Source organism: Haliaeetus albicilla, chromosome 20, assembly GCF_947461875.1.
Source record: "Haliaeetus albicilla chromosome 20, bHalAlb1.1, whole genome shotgun sequence".
In the NCBI taxonomy this organism is placed as follows: domain Eukaryota; kingdom Metazoa; phylum Chordata; class Aves; order Accipitriformes; family Accipitridae; genus Haliaeetus; species Haliaeetus albicilla.
The window spans coordinates 2,168,954-2,186,781 of NC_091502.1; the positions used below are offsets into that span (position 1 = coordinate 2,168,954).

Sequence of the window (17,828 nt, forward strand, 5' to 3'; positions counted from 1 at the left end):
AATTTACATGAGAGCTCTTACCCTTTCCACTTTCTGCAAGGAAGTCTAAAATTGTGTCACAAATTACAAGTTTCTCAACAAACTGCAGTTACTGAATGAACATATACCTGGTGTAGTAATCACCCCACAATTCTCCTTCCACTACAGGTGCCACTGTCTTGACCAGTTGTATCTTCTATAGAATTCTCTCTTCTCCATGGCTTAAACTAACCTGAGTATATTTTTTTCCTTTTGTCATATTGAATAGTTATTGAATTTTCTAGTCTAAGATATTAACAACTCAGTTGATACCTCAATTCTTCAATCAAAACACTTTTATCAGGAGAAGGAAGAGGAAATTTTATAAAAATGTGTTTGCAATTCATAACATGCATGTAATTTAGCTTGGGTTTGAACTCCATGTTGAGAAGTTACCTTCTAAAATCACCAATAACTTGCTTTACTTCATTTAAGAGGAAGGATTCAAAGGAAACATTACAAGATTGAAGGAAATGTTTCTTTATGGTAGAAAACCATTAAAAATAGGTAAAAACAGAAAACCCGATTGATTTCAAGATACAGCCTCAGAAATTTTTGAGCAGATTATTCACAAAGTTTTGAGAAGATTATACAGTTTTTATGATTATAGGACTGTCCACAGCATTCCTAGAGGAATATATTTAAAGATTGGAGTCTTAAAACCTCCCATTATTGTTTGGAATGAGAATCAGATCTAAGAACCAATTTCACTGCCTTTATCAATCTCTCATGCTCACATGTGTACTGCTGATAGATGATAAATAAAGTATATTTTGGTCTCCTCTTTGAAGTAAATTTGGGATCAGTTTTATGATAGGTCATCCATTTTAAAAATGACTATTTCCCACAATAAGGAAGTTGCAGAATGACTGACGACATCCTCCTGGAAGGCAAATCTGCAAGTATTCGAATACACCGGGCTTCTGGCCAAATCACAGTAAGGAAAAGAATGTGAAACTTTCACAACACGATTTACATGAATATGACTTTAACAATGCAGCAAAGGTAATAGGAATTTTTAGACTTCACTTTCACAAGACTAAAGCCTCATTTTACCTGTATTTTCTTGATTTGGAGTAATATGTTAATTTTTCGCTCTCTTGGAAACACACAGACACATTGCCCTTTTGATCACCTGTGGTAATTGCCCAATTTATCTTGGAAATGAAATCAAACGTTCCCAGAGGAACATTTCATTGGTATCTTAGAAGAGAAAAAAAAAAATCCACAATTGCAAAAGCATTTACATTAGCCAAACAACACTGGGGAAGTGGCCAAATTTATTTAGATGATACAATATTAACATTCATCACCTTGTAGAAATTTTGCATATCTTCTAATACAGACAGAAGATATATGTTAGAAGATACACACATCTCCACAACTTCTAAAGCTTACTTCCTGACTGGAAAAATAGTTCTTCATTTAAGAGACACTAAAATTATTATTAATAACATGTGTTGCTATGTATGGCTATTAATCCTAAAAGCCAGTCTGCTTATTACTCAATTTCTGATGTTAGAGGTGGATAACTAATTTGAAGTCTTCGAAAATGCACCTTTAAAGAGAAGATTTTTTTATATACAGACAACAACTCCTCACATTGTCTCCATTATATATGTAGTGAAACCCCTCAAAACTATGGTATATTTATTAATAATGATGGTAGCCGATAATGAGCTTTTGCAGCTTTTCTCAGCCCTTTAAGAAATACCAGCTGACTCTTTGTGACTTTCTAGGTGTTTTCCTCTGATCGAAGATCCTTCTCAATTGTAGGCATCTTAATAGAGAAGTCAGGGAAAGATACCTCGACATATTAGGATATGGGGAAAGTAATTCTTCCAGTTTTCTGATCCTGCCCGTTTTGCCACGAATCTAGAAGAGGTTCAGATCAGCATCTCACTGATGTGTAATAAATGTATTCTTTGACATTTTTTGACGAAAATACTCTGATAAGGACAGGCAAGAGAAAGGACCAGAACTTCCATGATGACTGGCGTAAGAAAGATGTTGAAGAAGAGTTCCTGCTTATTACTAAAGGCAAACCACAGAAGTAGTTTTCTGAGGGTTCGGGGATCTGGAAGGACATCTTGCAGAATAATCAAGAAAGTAGAATTGCCCAACAAGTAGGAAAGAATACACTGATGGTTTACATTTGAAAGCTAGATTACCAGAAGCAGATGGCCAAGAGATGCAGACTGAGATTGGGCTGGAAGACATTCCATGCATGGACAAGGAATTAATGCAAGAAAATTCTCTGATACCCCTTAGGATAAAAAAAAAAAAGATAATGCAAAATGACCATCTTTTGGAAAACGTCCAGAATTCTATAAAGCAAGTGAGCAACACTGGTGAAACAACAAACAAACAAAACATTCCCCCCTCCCAAACCACTTCACTTCTAGAGCAAAAAAAATATAAAGGAAAAAGTTTTTTACTTCCCCTGTAGCTTGTACTGGAGTTCATTTCTGGTTTTGGAAATTACACTAAGTGTGTATAACAACCTATTTGGGTCTAGGCCATGTTCTGGATTGTGAGGAGCCCCAAATCAACATCAGAACATAAGTAGATATTTAAGCTGTACCATATTTGATAATGGATATGGACACAGTAGAAGTGTTGTTTCTCTCTTGCTGGACCTTTATATAGTCCAAATAGGATGACAATATTAGAGAAAGTACTCGCTTCACCTACAAAGACTTTATTTATTGAACTTAAATTTGAGCCTGTGGTAAAAAGTGAAGTTACAAAGCCTCAACTTGGAGCTACATGACTGACATTTTCATATACCTTTCCTGTGCTTTGTCCAGTGTATGACAATCTCTGCAATTTTGGGGGTTTTTAACTTATTTCTCTCACATCAAATGCCAAAATTCCTTTATTTTTTCTTGACTGCCACAAGGGCAGCCTTTCTTTCCTACAGCCCCAGCCATCCTACCTGCCACCTGCTATGAGCTATTGCTTTCCTGGCTACTCTAGAAGTATTATCAGTTAAAAGTTACTGTTTTCTCCAGAGTGACTTTTTATTTTGACGTGACTGTTTCCACCACTGCATGTATTGGTGAAAAGGAGCGAGCAGGAATATGGAGCTAGGCATGGAGAGGATACGATACCTCTGCCAGTGTGATCTGGGCCAGCGGGAAGCCTAAGGCGATCATTGAAACTGCAGCCTAAGAGCATGATTCCATTCGATGCAGAGATCTGGTTTTACAGCTTCTGCCATCAAAACACGAGTGGCGTTTTCTCCCTTCTGCTCTGTGCTCCTGGATCTGCAATCCGGAATCTTTCTCTTTAAGTAGCTCAGGTGGTTTTTGAATTAGGGTCTCAGCCAGCTTAACCCGCTAAACCAGGAAACAAACATCTGAACCGTTTTCAGATGTGTTTGTGAGTTAATCTTATATCAGCACCGGTACAAAAGTGGGGTTAGCAGAGAAGAAGCTGCAGGACAGAAGCCGTGTAACAGATCCAGAACTTTGTTAGGACAAATGTTTTCAAGATATGCTGGAAAAACGGATTATTGAAACAATGAGTTTCTGTATGTTTGCAGGTGTGTTTCTATGCGTCCTTCCCTTCTACATCAAATCTTAATCCAGACTTTTGCAGTGATAAAATATGCAGCATTGTTTCCTTCTAGATGCACTGGTACAAATACAGAGACAGTGGATAATCCAACAGGACAAATGGGAAAACACAGGCAAAGGTAAAATATCCAACTTGTTTCATTATTAGGAGAAAGAAAGATTAAAAAATTACAACTCCATAGGAATTTGCATAACCAACCTTAATTTCACCATTTAAGTTACATCAAACTTAATTTCCTAAGTAGATTAAGTCCAGGTTCATTGTTCTTTAGATTTAAGAGAAGCAGTCATTATTTAACTTGTCTTCAGCCTTCCTACCGTAGTTGGTGTCAAAAAGACAAATAGCAAACACTTCCGTTAGTGTGCTACTATCGCAGTTACTCTGAAGGAGCTATCACTGATCAAACAAAAATTAAGGAGTATGAGAACTCTAGGAATACCTTTGGAGGGAATAAATAAGGACCAACAAGCATAATTAAAGTTGAATCTAATACTGGCAACAAAAGTAAACAGATAAAAAATATTGCAAATAAATCAATAATGAAAATTAAAAGGTTTCTAATAATGTATAAAATTAAAATGTAAAATAGATATACAAACAGTGTGGTACAGAAATAAAGCTAACTGTCTTAAGATGGAGCCTGGTAAGATACCTGTGAGGATGGTGCTTGATGCGAAGGCACCGTACAGCAGAGCAGGAGAATTCCTACTTAAAATTTTCCAGAAAGCCTTGAATAGAATATGTTTAGTATCAAGAAGGATGGATTGTGTTTCTATTATATGTATCCCATACTTCAGGGTTTCTTCTGGTCAGCTGTAGGAACCAGAAAAGGATTTCTTTTCGGCTTGGTTTCTGTGTTGGGCAGCTGCCAGTTCCAGAATGCACATTTAGATGCGCTAGTGCATACCGAAATCTCTTCAGTGCCTGGTTGATGGGTCTTCCTATATTCTCAGAGCTAAACCTATCACCAGATTTTCTCAGTGAGAATTTCCATTGAATTTGCACCGGTAAGGCATAGCTTTGGGGTTTTTCTTGTTTGTTTGTTTCTTTTTCCACCTCTCCTTGGAGTGGGATTAATTTCCTAATAATGTTTCAAATTTTTTCTTGCCACTTAGGACAACAGGCAATGCACTCCTTCGCCTTCCCCCCCCACCCATTTTGCTACCTTCTAGTTTTCATTGCTATAGTATAGGGCAATAGTATATATGTATGGTATACAACCACCGAGTTTTACATGTGTCAAACTGCTGGAAAGTGTTTTACAGGCTGTGCTGCATGGGAGCAGATCCTTCACAGATCTTTTTTGATTAAGTATGCACGGAATGGCTGCCTGTGATATGGAGAGACAGACTGGATTCAGCCCAAGCAGCTTCTAAGTTTCCAGGTTAATAGGTAAGACAATGTGGACAAACACAGCTTGTTTATGAGGCTCACACTGTTAACCAATGTTTGAAAGGCTTAGCTGAAGCTCAGTTTACCCGTTAACTACACACTGGAGTCTGTCAAGTTATGGATACACTCTTGGCATAGTTTGCTTTATTTAAGGCACTTTAAGTTCTATATTTTTCATAAAAGTAAACAATTTACAGAATGTATTTACAGCTTAGTTATAAGAGGGACTATGTGTTATCATTTATTTGAGAATCTCCTAACAGGTTTCAATTGCCAGTTTTAAGTAAAGCTTTTCTTGGTTATGTGTATCCTTTTCCTCACTCCTGATACAGTTTTTCTTATAAAGGCCTGTGCAGAAGGGATAGCATCTAAAAGAAATCCTTTTCCTCAACATAGTGACTCAGAAGCAGATTATTTTTATTCTAGTTTTGATATTTCCTTTGGAGGCTCCTGAATTACAATCTTGATCAAACTTCCAACATGGGGGGAGGGGAAATCAATAGAATGAATGATGTATTGAAAACTACAAAGTCCTGAAATTTCTCACATATTCTACATATATTCTACAATCATGAATGACACAAGATTTTTTTTTCCTAAAGTAATCATCTATCCATTGTAATAGCTATGTTTTTAAACAGGTCAAGTAGCAACATGTCTTAAATACTACGGCAGTATTTTCTGTTTAAGAAAATAAATTTCCCCTGTTCATAGATAAGATACAGAAAAATACAAGTGGCATGAGATAAAACTCCTTTGGGATAACATCATTCAGTTTCTGCAGAAGCTGTATCCCCAAAGAGAAAAATTTGCGAAAGATCTGGAAGTAATTAGAAACCATTGTAGTGTTTTGGCTAGGGGGAAAAAAAAAAAAAAAAAAGAGTAAGAAAAAAGTAATTGAAATCTATGTCTGTTGTAAGAAGGAACTACACTACAAAAATTAATGTATTTTTTTTAAAAATCATATAGTTTATTGAAGAAATCTGCCACTCCAACAGCAACACAGCTGTGACATGCTCAACTAGGCTGAGGGAACAAAGACCAGCTAATCAAGTACAGATCTTGTCAAACATAACACATCTTCATCCGTTTTATGTTAAAATAGACTAAATCCAAACGAAAATGCCTTTTTCATGAAAAGCAAAAATCACTATATGTTTATTATCAACTATCTAGAAAAAGTACATTTCAAGTCCTTGGATCTATGCTTTTGGTTTATATAAGAAAAAAAAGAAAGTAAAGCCTTCAAATTAACCTAAATTTTAATCTAGTGAAGTAGGTGATACTAGGAAAAAATAAAATGGGTGCAGGGAAGCAAGTTACAGCATGAGAGAGAGTCTGAAAATACAAAGAGTAGAACTTTTTGTTCTTCCCCAAACGCACAAATGATGCACTATCCCTACAGGAGTTCCTTTAAAACTTAAAATGTATTTTTCACAGAAACTCTAAATTCCTTTGGGGGAAAGGCTTGATTGCATATCCCTCAGAGTCTAAAAAGCTGCCCACATGAACTGAATTATCCATGACATGTACCTTCAGACATTTGTAATGTGATATTTCATGTAAATTTAGACCATACCTTGGACGTGAGCCGCTGGCAATGTTGATTTTATTCAGGAGCTCAGATAAGAAAAAAAAAAATCTGACATCCTTGCTAATCTGTAGTCGTTAACATGGAATTTCCAACATAAAGAGCATAAAAGCATCTAATTTGCTGTAGCAAATGAAAGGAAAACAAACTTTGCATTTCCCTTTCCTTTTCAATGTCTAAAGTTACCCTGTTCTGTGCAAACAAAATTGTACTTTTCAAAGGTTTTTAATATCTTCATCTATCTTTTGAGTGACACGTTTCAAACTTCCCCACATAATCTGTAAAATGTCATTCAATTTGAATATGAAGGATTTACCCATGTTAGGAAAAAAAGCCCCAGTTACATTAGGATTACTAAAAACCCGCAGTACTTTATATAGTCTTTCCAGTTCATATTACTCAATTTATCATATGGAAAAGCTCAGGTCACACTCTTTTTTTTATAGAGATGAGTTAACTTCATTTGTTGTGGGCAACATCTCCTAAACTCCTAATTCCAAATTCTGTTATCTATAGGCTGGATTACGATATATGTCTGCCATTCTCTTCTTCTAGCTATTTTATGTATTGGTATTTTTATAGCATTTACCTCGTGTTTTCTTTTGACGAATTGTTTTAAAATGTAAATAGAAAAACAATAACAATTTTTTCCTGCAGATGAATAGCAGTACAGACCTGATTGTTTAGTACACCTATAGGATTAAATACAATATTCTGTGGCGATGCAATTTACAGAAGCAATACTTGTGGAATTAGGAACGTGAGGGGAGGAGAATGCAATTTGCACCACTACAGCCCCCTCTTGACCAACCCCTGTAGAAACATGTAACATCACCAACAAACATTACAGCATTAGCTCCTGAAGCACTTAGTAATAAATGGACATCAGGACACAAAATCTTCCTTATTTAGAAGATAAGGAAACAACCCTGAAGTATCAGATGGGGTATAAAAACTAAAAGCTTGCAATTTCCCAAGGTAATTGGGTAGATGGAAAATAGCTCTCCCAAGGAAACACTGAAGAAAATGAATAAATGTTCAAAACTGCAAAATGATTGGGCTCTTCACATTATTTCAGGTATAGAATAAATCTTATTTTTAAAATAGTCAAATATTTTAAAATAATAAATAACATGTATAATAGTCACAAAAATAACAAATTGATTTAGCTGCATTTGTTACATAGCTTTACTGGGATGTCTAAAGAAAAAGCATTGCAGAAAGAGCTTAAATTTCTCTCTCTTCCTTTCAATCAATATTTGAGGCAAAGTTTCATCTCTAGGGCCCTTAATGGCAGGAATTCCTGGAGCCAGCAAATGAGTAATGTTAAACCTATGATTAGATGATGAGGCCATCAAAGACACTAGACCCTAATGCTACATTCCACTTCATTCCTGAGAACTGCAGTAAAACCAGAGGCTAGGGAAGAAAGGACTATAAGTTATTCCTTCCCTCAAGAAAATGTTTCAAAAGCTGCTAAAAAAAAAAGAAAAAAAAAAGTTGCATGACATGAACATAGAGCTCAAAAGCCTTAATGGATCTTTTGGAATTTTCCTGGAACCCAGGACTTCACCATTAGGTAACAAATTTTTCAAGTGCCCTGCTGGAGAAGGTTTGAAGTTCAAACCCCACTGAGGATTCCTGCCAGGGATGTATTTTTCTTTTACTTTTCCCTAACCAATATCTACCCTGGCTAAAAGAGGAAGAAAAAAGAGGAAGAGGGGGAAAAAAAAAGGAAAACAAGATTTAATGATTTCCTTATGACACAAGCTTGAAGAAACGCAACCTACAGACTGGCAAGCAGCAGGTAAGTTGGAACCCCCTCCCCCCAAATCTGTAGTAACTGTTAATTATTTTCAGACAGATTCCTCAAAAGTCAATCTTCATTTCAATTACCCCTAGAAACTCATTTGTTTTCAGTACATTTTTGGTGCATGTTCTCAATGTGAATGCTCAAGTAAAGCTACAAACAAGTAATTCTCCTCGGTAATAATATAACAAGTTAACCTGGGCATTTTATATACTGACTTGGTTTGAGTTTAACTGGTATTATAAATCTGTGGGGAACTTGGTAAATGAAATGCTGTTAATAAGCCTTTAGAGAAGTGTAAAAACTTGTGAAGTTATTTGGATCTGTTAGGCCATCGTACTTTTCTTATATTTTACAAAATGAACAAAATCCTAAAATATTTGTTGGTAACTTATTACTGGCAGTTCAAAGTAAAAGGCTATATATATGAAATTAGCCAGTAACAACACTTCTGTCAAAACAAATAAAATTAAAATTGAGATCTAAACAATCCAAACAGTATGAGGAATTACTTTAGTTTTGAGTATTTTACTTGTGAAAGCAACACAAAATATTAATTGATTCAGATTTCTGAGAACCCCATTACTGCTACGCTAAAGAAACAATAATTAATCACAGCATTTTTTAAATAGAAATACTCCACTTCTGCCAGTTCTTGAGGACTGCCTAAACCATGTTCCTCTGCTTTTTATATACTGACAGCTACATAAAATATCCAGTAAGTTATGTGATGTAAATCAAAAGTAATAAAGTCACCACAAAGTAAGGTTTTAAAAAATTACTAATCCAAACACAGATTTCAACATAAAATTATGACAACAGTATCCTATTTATGTATTCTAAATAAGAACTGGCTTGAAAGATAGTTCAATACACAGAAAAAATACATAATGTGCATCCACACACTATTGCAAAACAAATGCAAATATACATTGTATATCCTCTGGGTATAGAGAAACTATGGAATGTATTAAAAAAAAAATCTACAATTTACATGCTACCAGAAGAGATTAATTTGTATTTTCTTATACTGAAATGGAAGAATGAAACAAACAGCAAGACACTATTCTTAGGCTGGCAGTAATCCAGCTCTATGCAAAGAAACTAATACAATTAAAACCAGAGAATGTCTTACCTGTGAACAAAGCAGCATAACAAGTTCAACCACTGAAGTACTCGACTTCATACAAACCAGACCTGCAATAAATGGTCAAAAATGAATTTAAAAGATTGGCGATATTTAATGATAGCTACATGGTTTCAGAAATTCCATAAAACATCTGTAATGTATATTTTTTATCACTCAAATTCACTGAAACAAGTTTCAAGCACAATTATCTGAGAATTTCAGATTCAAACATACTTAAATTTTGAGAAAGCATCAAAGAATTACCTGGAATAATCTGTACCATGTTCAGGATAGAATGTTTTTTAATTAAGTCTTTTTGGCATTTAGCTTAATTCACTATTTAGCTAAATAAATAACTAACTACCTATCTGTATAATCCAAAGCAATTTAATATATGATAAACATAAGAAAACAACCTTTGAACATTAAATCCTGTAAATTCTTAAGAATAAACTGATCAGATATTAACAGGTAGAGAATAAGGCCTCTGCTTAGAAATTATTTTAACTTTCATCTGGTAATTGATTTTCCTGTAATTGAAACCTTGAGTATTAATGACAGAGGCATTCATGTGAAATCTTATGTTTATTGAAATTATAACTCATAATTTGTAGGCAGTGTTTCTTAAAACAAACTTTGAATTATGCAGCGTAACTGTTATCCATTGTTTTGTACTTAATTTAAATAATCAATACCTAATAACATTGCATTGCCACTATTGTAAATCCTTGTTTGCAGCTTTGGAAATGCAAATTTACTTTCCAAGAGAAGGATATCATATGTAAGTATTTTAAAGATGCATTGTAAAGAGACAAGGAGGAAATTACACTTCTACCGTTAACTTTATATATGGTCACTTCTGTTATCTAAAGTGATATAGACGTTGATATGATGGTTTAGGGCATGGAAACACTTTGGTTGTGTTATAAAAAGGATAAATTCACAACTATAAAGCTTACAACTAAGGACTCAATAGGAACCTGAAAAGCAAACTGATGTGCTTTAAGTAGGTTTCTACAAACAGCGATTAGAGACAAAAGCACTCCTACACAATAGCACGTATATTTATTGCAGGTAGAGGATAAATACCCTTTTGTGCCCATTTTGCTAACAACCCCATCCTTATTGTACAGTAACACAGAACAAGCTGTAAGAAGCCACTAGGATTCCATTCTATCAGATATATGGGCAGACGGTTAACTAATGAAATAAGAGGCAGATGTGCAAAGCTCATTTAGGGAGACAATTGCTGTAATTGATCAGCTATTCTCATGCTCAAGTGCTGGAGGATCAGAAAGATTAATGGGATACTTATCACCTGCAGGCTACCTCCACTGTTTGAAAGCTGACAAAGACGACTGAACTCTACAGTTAAGCCAATGCAGGTAGCACAGGCATATCAAATATTTTATCATGGAAGGTTCTCTGGTTTATTATGAATCCACCTCATATTCTGTAAAACTAAAAAAAAAAATCTTTCCTGTCACACACTCACTTATCATCTTTCAAAATCAGACCTCAGGTGTATTAAAGCATGATCAAGGCAAAATAATGCTCTTGGAAACATATTCCCACGCTATGGTCTTCTAAATTTGTACATGTCTTTACCTTCTGATTTTACATCAAAAGAACAAATCTATCCAGAATAAGCATCATACACACTTATGAAAAATAGATCAATTAAGTTACATAACAAATGTTTGTGCACCCGCAGTAATTTCTTTGTATCTTCACCAGGTTTCCCAAAAGAAGAGAAAACTCGATGCAAAATGTACACTTTAAAAGAGAAACACATAATGAGTATTTCCTGGCTTAATTAATTAAATTAGAAGTTCCGAACTTTCACAGGCAGTCGGTGATACTTACACCACTGTGTAGCGTCAAACAATATGGAAAAAAGAGCATGGACCAAACCAAACATCCTTAAAATGGCACAAAGCTAGGATAAGTACTCATGGTTATCATCCCGGTAACAATGATGTTCTAGTCCTAATGACACAAATGCTCTATACCTAATGAAACAGGACTCTCTGTTTGAAGGAAGTCATAACTACCTTAGCACAAAATTTTCTATTTACAATAATAAGGATTTTTATATACTATATCTAACTTTTCAATAGCCTGATGATTCTATGGGCTTGAGGAAAGTGGTCGTCTGACCTAAAATTGATGTCTTTTCTCTATTTGCCTGGACATCACTTGGTAATTTTTGGATATCACATCTAATCAACTGCAAGCTTGGATGTAGCATTCTAGCATCGGAAAGGAGACTCGGATTGATTTTGGTGCAATTCAGAAAGAGGAGGATACAGAACTGACATCTGGTTAGTGCATCAGCTCACCCAGTAGTTGTAACCAGTTCTGTAATTGCCTGCTGATGAAACAACCCATTGAAAATAGCTATTAACACCTCTCATAACCAGTGGGATTCAAAACTTCACATTCCAAGAGGCTGGGTTTTGTGTCAAAAAGAAACAAATAACTATCTTAGAGACTGTAGCACATGTGGAAATACAGAGGGAGATCGGAAAGCCTCATAAAGGAAGTCCATGGTGTCAAAGATGGGTGCAAGGAATATCCTTTGCAGAGAGCTCAGTCTACAGCAGAAATGAAGTGTGCAGCACTCTAGTTACAAATAAGCAAAAATAGGAGTAACCATGACAGAAAATGGGGATTCCCATGCATCTTGATGGGTAGGAAGAAAGAAAAAGAAACAGAAATACTTTCCATTCACCTTTAAGTAGTTATACCATGTATTCCTTGAAGTAAAACAGAATACAGAAACGTGAAACATTCACTGCAGGGCCACCATTTCACGATCTAAGCTTCTTGCTTAGCAGCCTCCTACTCCCACTTCAGGGACTCCTTCCACTCAAATCCCATGAGGGGAAGTGTGTGCCCTCCATTGTATTCTCCATTTCTTCCTTCCTAGCTGCCAAGGGCTCTATTTTTGTGTCCCTTGTGCTTCTTCCCATTTTTGCTTGTTCCTGATTAAGCAGTTAAGATTTGAAATAAATAAAGATTTTTTTCCCTGTTACACAAAACACAATTAATCTTCAGAGTTTACTGCCAGAGCTGTTGTGGAGTCAATAGTAGAGAATGATAAAAACAGATCAGACCTAATGGAGGACAAATCCATTTCTGGCTATTAGGAGAAACTGTCCGAATGCAATCTCTCGTTTATGAAGATCCCACATAATCAAAAGCTGTAGGAGTAAGTTAAGGAAGAATCACCATCCCTGTTGTGTTTAACTTATCCTACATAGACTAGAAAAAAGATAATTTTAATACTCTTTTGGTTTTTAAATTTGCATGATCCTCTGTCCTAGGAAGTCCAACTTGTGTGAATTGCCTCACTTTTGGACTGGTACAGACACTGAAATTATTTCTTTCAGCAGACAGTATATATTTTAACAGACAAAAATAAAAAAGGAGGAAGAAAATGTTCTGCTCCTATTTTACACACAGAAAACACAAACTCGTTGAGGTATCTTCATAAAATCAAAAATAGAATTTGTAGCATGAATCAGAATAAAGGTCAATTTCCTAAGTCCCAAATGCACTCACAACTGTATTTATTCTTGCTTTTTACCATCTTTCAGGATTTGACAGAGAGTTTTAGAGTGTGCAAAATTTTATTAGATTTAACATAATGAGAAACAAAAATGATAACAAACTTTGAAAAATAATGGCTTCTCTGATTGAGAGCACACAAATCTATTTTCAGTTCTCCCCCCACCCCCTTAACTCCAATGAGAAAAACTATTCGCAATTCAAACTAAAACTGTTGCCTGCATTCTTCAGCTGCAGATAAGTTCTTCCTATACCATCTGTATCAAATGCCATTAAGGAAGCTAATGTAATTACTAAAATACAAGTGGATATTTCCTGCATACAGCAAGGTTAAAAAGGTCACTGTTTAACTGAATGGAGTACGTGCTCTTTATATTTGCTGTTCTTAGTACTTTTCTTCATGGTCTCTTCTCAGTCCATTAAATATAGCCATCAAAATTTAGCAATTTGATGGCAACAATGACCACATATATGGATACAAAAACTGGGAGCATCAAATGCGTGACCTTAGCTAATCTGGAATAAATGATGTATGCCTGGCAATTATCTTGAAATGCTCTGGTTTACTTGACTTCTTTTTCAGTGTTCTTCTGTTGGCCCAAAGATATGCTAATTATTTCTTTTCACTTGACTTATTAATGTCTAAAAAAAGATTAATTTCAACTAGACTATTTTAGTCATGCCTGTGGCATTAATGACGTCATGGGTTCAAATCATCGAAGTCACCATGCTGAACTAGTCAGTCTGAATTTCTATTTTGAAGAAATATAACGTAGGCTGATAAAATCAATTTTAAAAAAATCCTTATGAAATAAGATCATGGTTTTGAACTTCTTTTTATTATTATTATTAATACAATGTGTGTATGGGTCTAACTGAATACCACCACAAATTCATCTGGTCTTTATCAAGATTTGCCTGCATTTTCTTTCAATGATTTTACTTTGTGTCAACTTAAACCTTTATTGGAACTGGAATCAATTGTAATATTAGCAAACCCAAAAGTTAAATGTTTTTCTATCTTATGTTCAACTTAGAAAAAAAGATGCAATTAACTATACTTTAGAGCCTGCAGAAATCTTTCACTCAGTTATGGCTAAATAAAAAGCTGAAGAAAGTTTAATACATTTAACCCAGTTCACAGAGAAAACTTGGCCTTCATTACTCCTGTACAGCATGTCATCAAAACTACAGGAGCTTTGTCTAGAAAAAAATGCTTATGACAAAATAAAGACATGCTATTATAGGCGTTATTTTATTGACATATGAAAAGTGCATAAAATGTACTTAGAAATGAGCATAAGGTGCTAAAACTAGACCAAAAAAAAAAATCAGAAAATACTAGAATTCTCCTTTTTAACTTGTATTTTTGTAAGGTCAGCTACTTTCTATTTCCTACTGATATAGTCTTCCATGTACTTTAAACAAAACTGTATTGTTTCAAATTGTTCACTATAATTACTGGTAGCTCATACCATGGTATCTCTTCCCATAATCCTCACTGACTTCTGTGCCAAGAGACAGAGTAGGAATTTTCCACCGGTAATTACCATTCACAATTGTATCTTCATTTTTGGTAGACTGTTCCTTTATACTCTGTTCAAGATTTGTTAGGAATGGCACAACAAAGTTTCAAGGACAGTTCATGCTGGTGACAGAAACTAAAGCATGTTTTGGCTGTGACAGTACTAGAAAAAACGTGATGGTGATATTTCGGTTGGAAATGTGAGTTTTGCTTTAAGTTTATTTGTTCTTGCAAAATGCCTTTCTTCTGCCAGCAAAATATTTTGGTGAATGTTTTCTTGAAATATTGTTCTAAACCCAACTTAGAATAAAAGAAATAAACTTAGGATTTCTTTTTTGACCATTAATTAAAATCAATTGGATAGTTTAAATCTATGTTACTCCCTCTCTACCATACGTTGTCATTCAGAGAAACCTAGATTCAACTTGATGTTTTTAATCAATTATCAAGTTGCCCGTGAGTTCACTACAGATATGAAAAGAGATAGTATGGAGGGAAAATATCAAGACAGGTGAAAAGTTCAAAAGTAACTACTAAGTATGTAAAATTATTAACTGAAATGACAGGGTGTTCTTATTCCAAGCAAAGCAATTATTAGGGGAAAAAAAAGCAAGATGTGTATTAAACAGAATGTAACGTTTTGCAAGATTACACTCAGAAGCGGTTTTAGAACCATACATATGTCACATATTTTGTAGACATTTAAATTACACTAATGGTCTTAATTTATGAAAAGCAAAGGCTGGCAAATATTCAGGAATTGCAGAAAGTCTGCAGATGGAAATCACAGCCATGTTGCAAAATAATTACAACTTCACTTTTACTAGATGAAAGGAAACACTATTCCAAAGAATGTAACTCACTAAAATAAGAAAGTCAGGGTTATGGATTTAACAATTCCCTTCAGCAGCCTTGACTGGCAGAACGCAACATTACCACCAGCTCTAGGGACCATGAAGGACAGCTGTGTCGGTACTCCAGACCATCCTGTGCAGGGGTAGATCTCCTTTACAGAGCAGAAGAGCGACACAGAAAAACATGATGAATGTGAATTTGACTCAGTGCCTTTGTAACTGATCGAGACAGTTACACCTAACACAGGATGTTTTCGTTATGGTGAAGGACACTGCACAACACATGCAATATTCTTTATATCTGGTACCTGAAAATCTAGGAAAGATATCATCCAGCTTATCAAATGAAATATCTTTAAAATTTTATCAGAAATCTTTAGAACTCGCATCTTAAGATAAACACCTTGAAAAAACACTGATTGGTCAACATAAAAAAATAGATTTTAATCTGTTCAAACCCAACTCAAACGGTTCTGTCCTTTTAGGCAAATTTGTAAAATAAAACAGATCTTAATACTAGGATAATATTCAAAAGAATAAGGATGTTATGTAACAGTTTCTTGAATTATTTTATTAAAGTAAGAAAACCTATACTTCTTCACCACCACAGTTACTATAAAGGAATCTAAATGAGGACTATAAAATATCCAGATGGAATCACAGAATGGCAAAACCCCTTGAGAGCATACCCACAGAGAGGGGATTTATTACAAGGTATACATGATTTACTTTTTAAAATTACAGACTTTTCTACTGTGATCCCATGAGCTGTAATGATATTGACAAAACTAATGCTGGTGCCACATTACTCCGAAGAGTCTAGCCTTATACCAACGTATGGAATTTTTGTCAATTTTCCATTAGTGTTAATGGGATGCACAAAATGAGAAGGAGATCACTTAATCTATAAAATAAAATCCCCTACCACTGTTCAGTTTAATATCTATCTCACTGAATATTTTCAAAACTGATCCAGTCTTTCATTTAGCACCTGTGGTAATTTTTTGCCTTGGCCAACACTCCATTGGGATTTACTCAATACATGCATTTGTGTTTCTCTGTCCTTCTCTTAAAACAGTATCTCTTTGGATGGATCTCTTTTCAAATATCTGTTGTGATGTAGCAAACTAATATGCTTATCTAATTGCTATACCAAGAAAGATCTAAAATTTATATCGAACTATCCTGTATCAATTGAAAAATTGTTCTGATTAGCATTAATAACACAAAATAATTCTTTTCATATAAAAGAATACAACACAAATGTTAATTATGAGAAAACAATTCCCTGTCAAATTTAAGTGAAGCAGAATTTTTTTTGAACAATATGATACTTATTATATACTAGAATTTGATTTGGAAACAAAATGTGTTTCCTTCTCTTCTAAAGTCCACTTCTAGACAATGGGTCAAAACAACGAAACCAGTGATCACACTGCATTGCAGCTGACTGAATTAAAACACCTCTAATCTTGAAAATGTCTATAAAATTGAACTATTGCTTTTCTGCTGAAGTCTACTTCAGTTCCAGGTAGACTTGAGTAACTTATAAACATTTTATTTTGGTGGAACCCTAGAAGAACTAAAAGATAAACTACACTTAGACATTCTGGAAAATCTAAACCTCTTATTTATCTAGAAAGCATCTCAATGAAAACCATTCCAATTCTTTTCCAAACACCCAACAGTCCACTGTGAAAATTAAAATATGATCCTGAAAGTCTTCTGATTTCCCCCTTTATCCTATGATATTACTCAAATCAGTGGATCAAAGTTGTAGCTAAATTTCTGCCACAGCTGCTGCCCTGGATATTTTATTTCAGTGGATGGAGTAAGAGAAAAATTAATGGAAAAAGCCATTTAAGAATTAATTTAAAATGTGAAAGTTAAAAGCTTTTCCAAGTTTTGTCATGTTATATTTTCTCAAGATGCCATTCCTTTCCTGATCAAGTTGCTATTTTTGTGATTAAATTTGTAGAAAAATTACTAAATGAAAACAACCGATACCAAAGAAGTTGCCGCATATTCAATACATCTGGGAAAAGACAACTATTCTGAGATTTTATGTTCTACTGATCCTTCACAATTTTCTTATTTAAATGAAGAAACATCTACCCCTCCTTTCTTTTTTTTCCTCAGTCCTTCAGCTCCTCTCAAGTCAGTGTTACAGGAAATAATACATTTCAGAAGAACAACCTTAACAGTGAATTATTTTCAAAGAAGTATACATGCAGAAATCAGAACATTAATTTCACTCACTAACACAAGCAGTTGTTTATACCTTCACTACACCTATGATGTTTTCTCTTCATCTCAAGAACCTTTTCTAATTCTATCTAACGCTGTCAAAAGTG

General features: G+C 34.6%; 1 protein-coding gene across 12 annotated transcripts in view; it reads right to left on the bottom strand.

The window, feature by feature from the left end:
• Positions 1-17,828, bottom strand: part of NBEA (neurobeachin) — a 509,812-nt gene that overhangs the window by 256,245 nt on the left and 235,739 nt on the right. For all 12 annotated transcript variants that reach the window (XM_069808013.1, XM_069808012.1, XM_069808005.1 and 9 more), the window contains one exon: positions 9,529-9,590. In XM_069808013.1, coding sequence (XP_069664114.1) covers positions 9,529-9,590 — 62 coding nt within the window. The remainder of the gene's footprint in view (positions 1-9,528; positions 9,591-17,828) is intronic.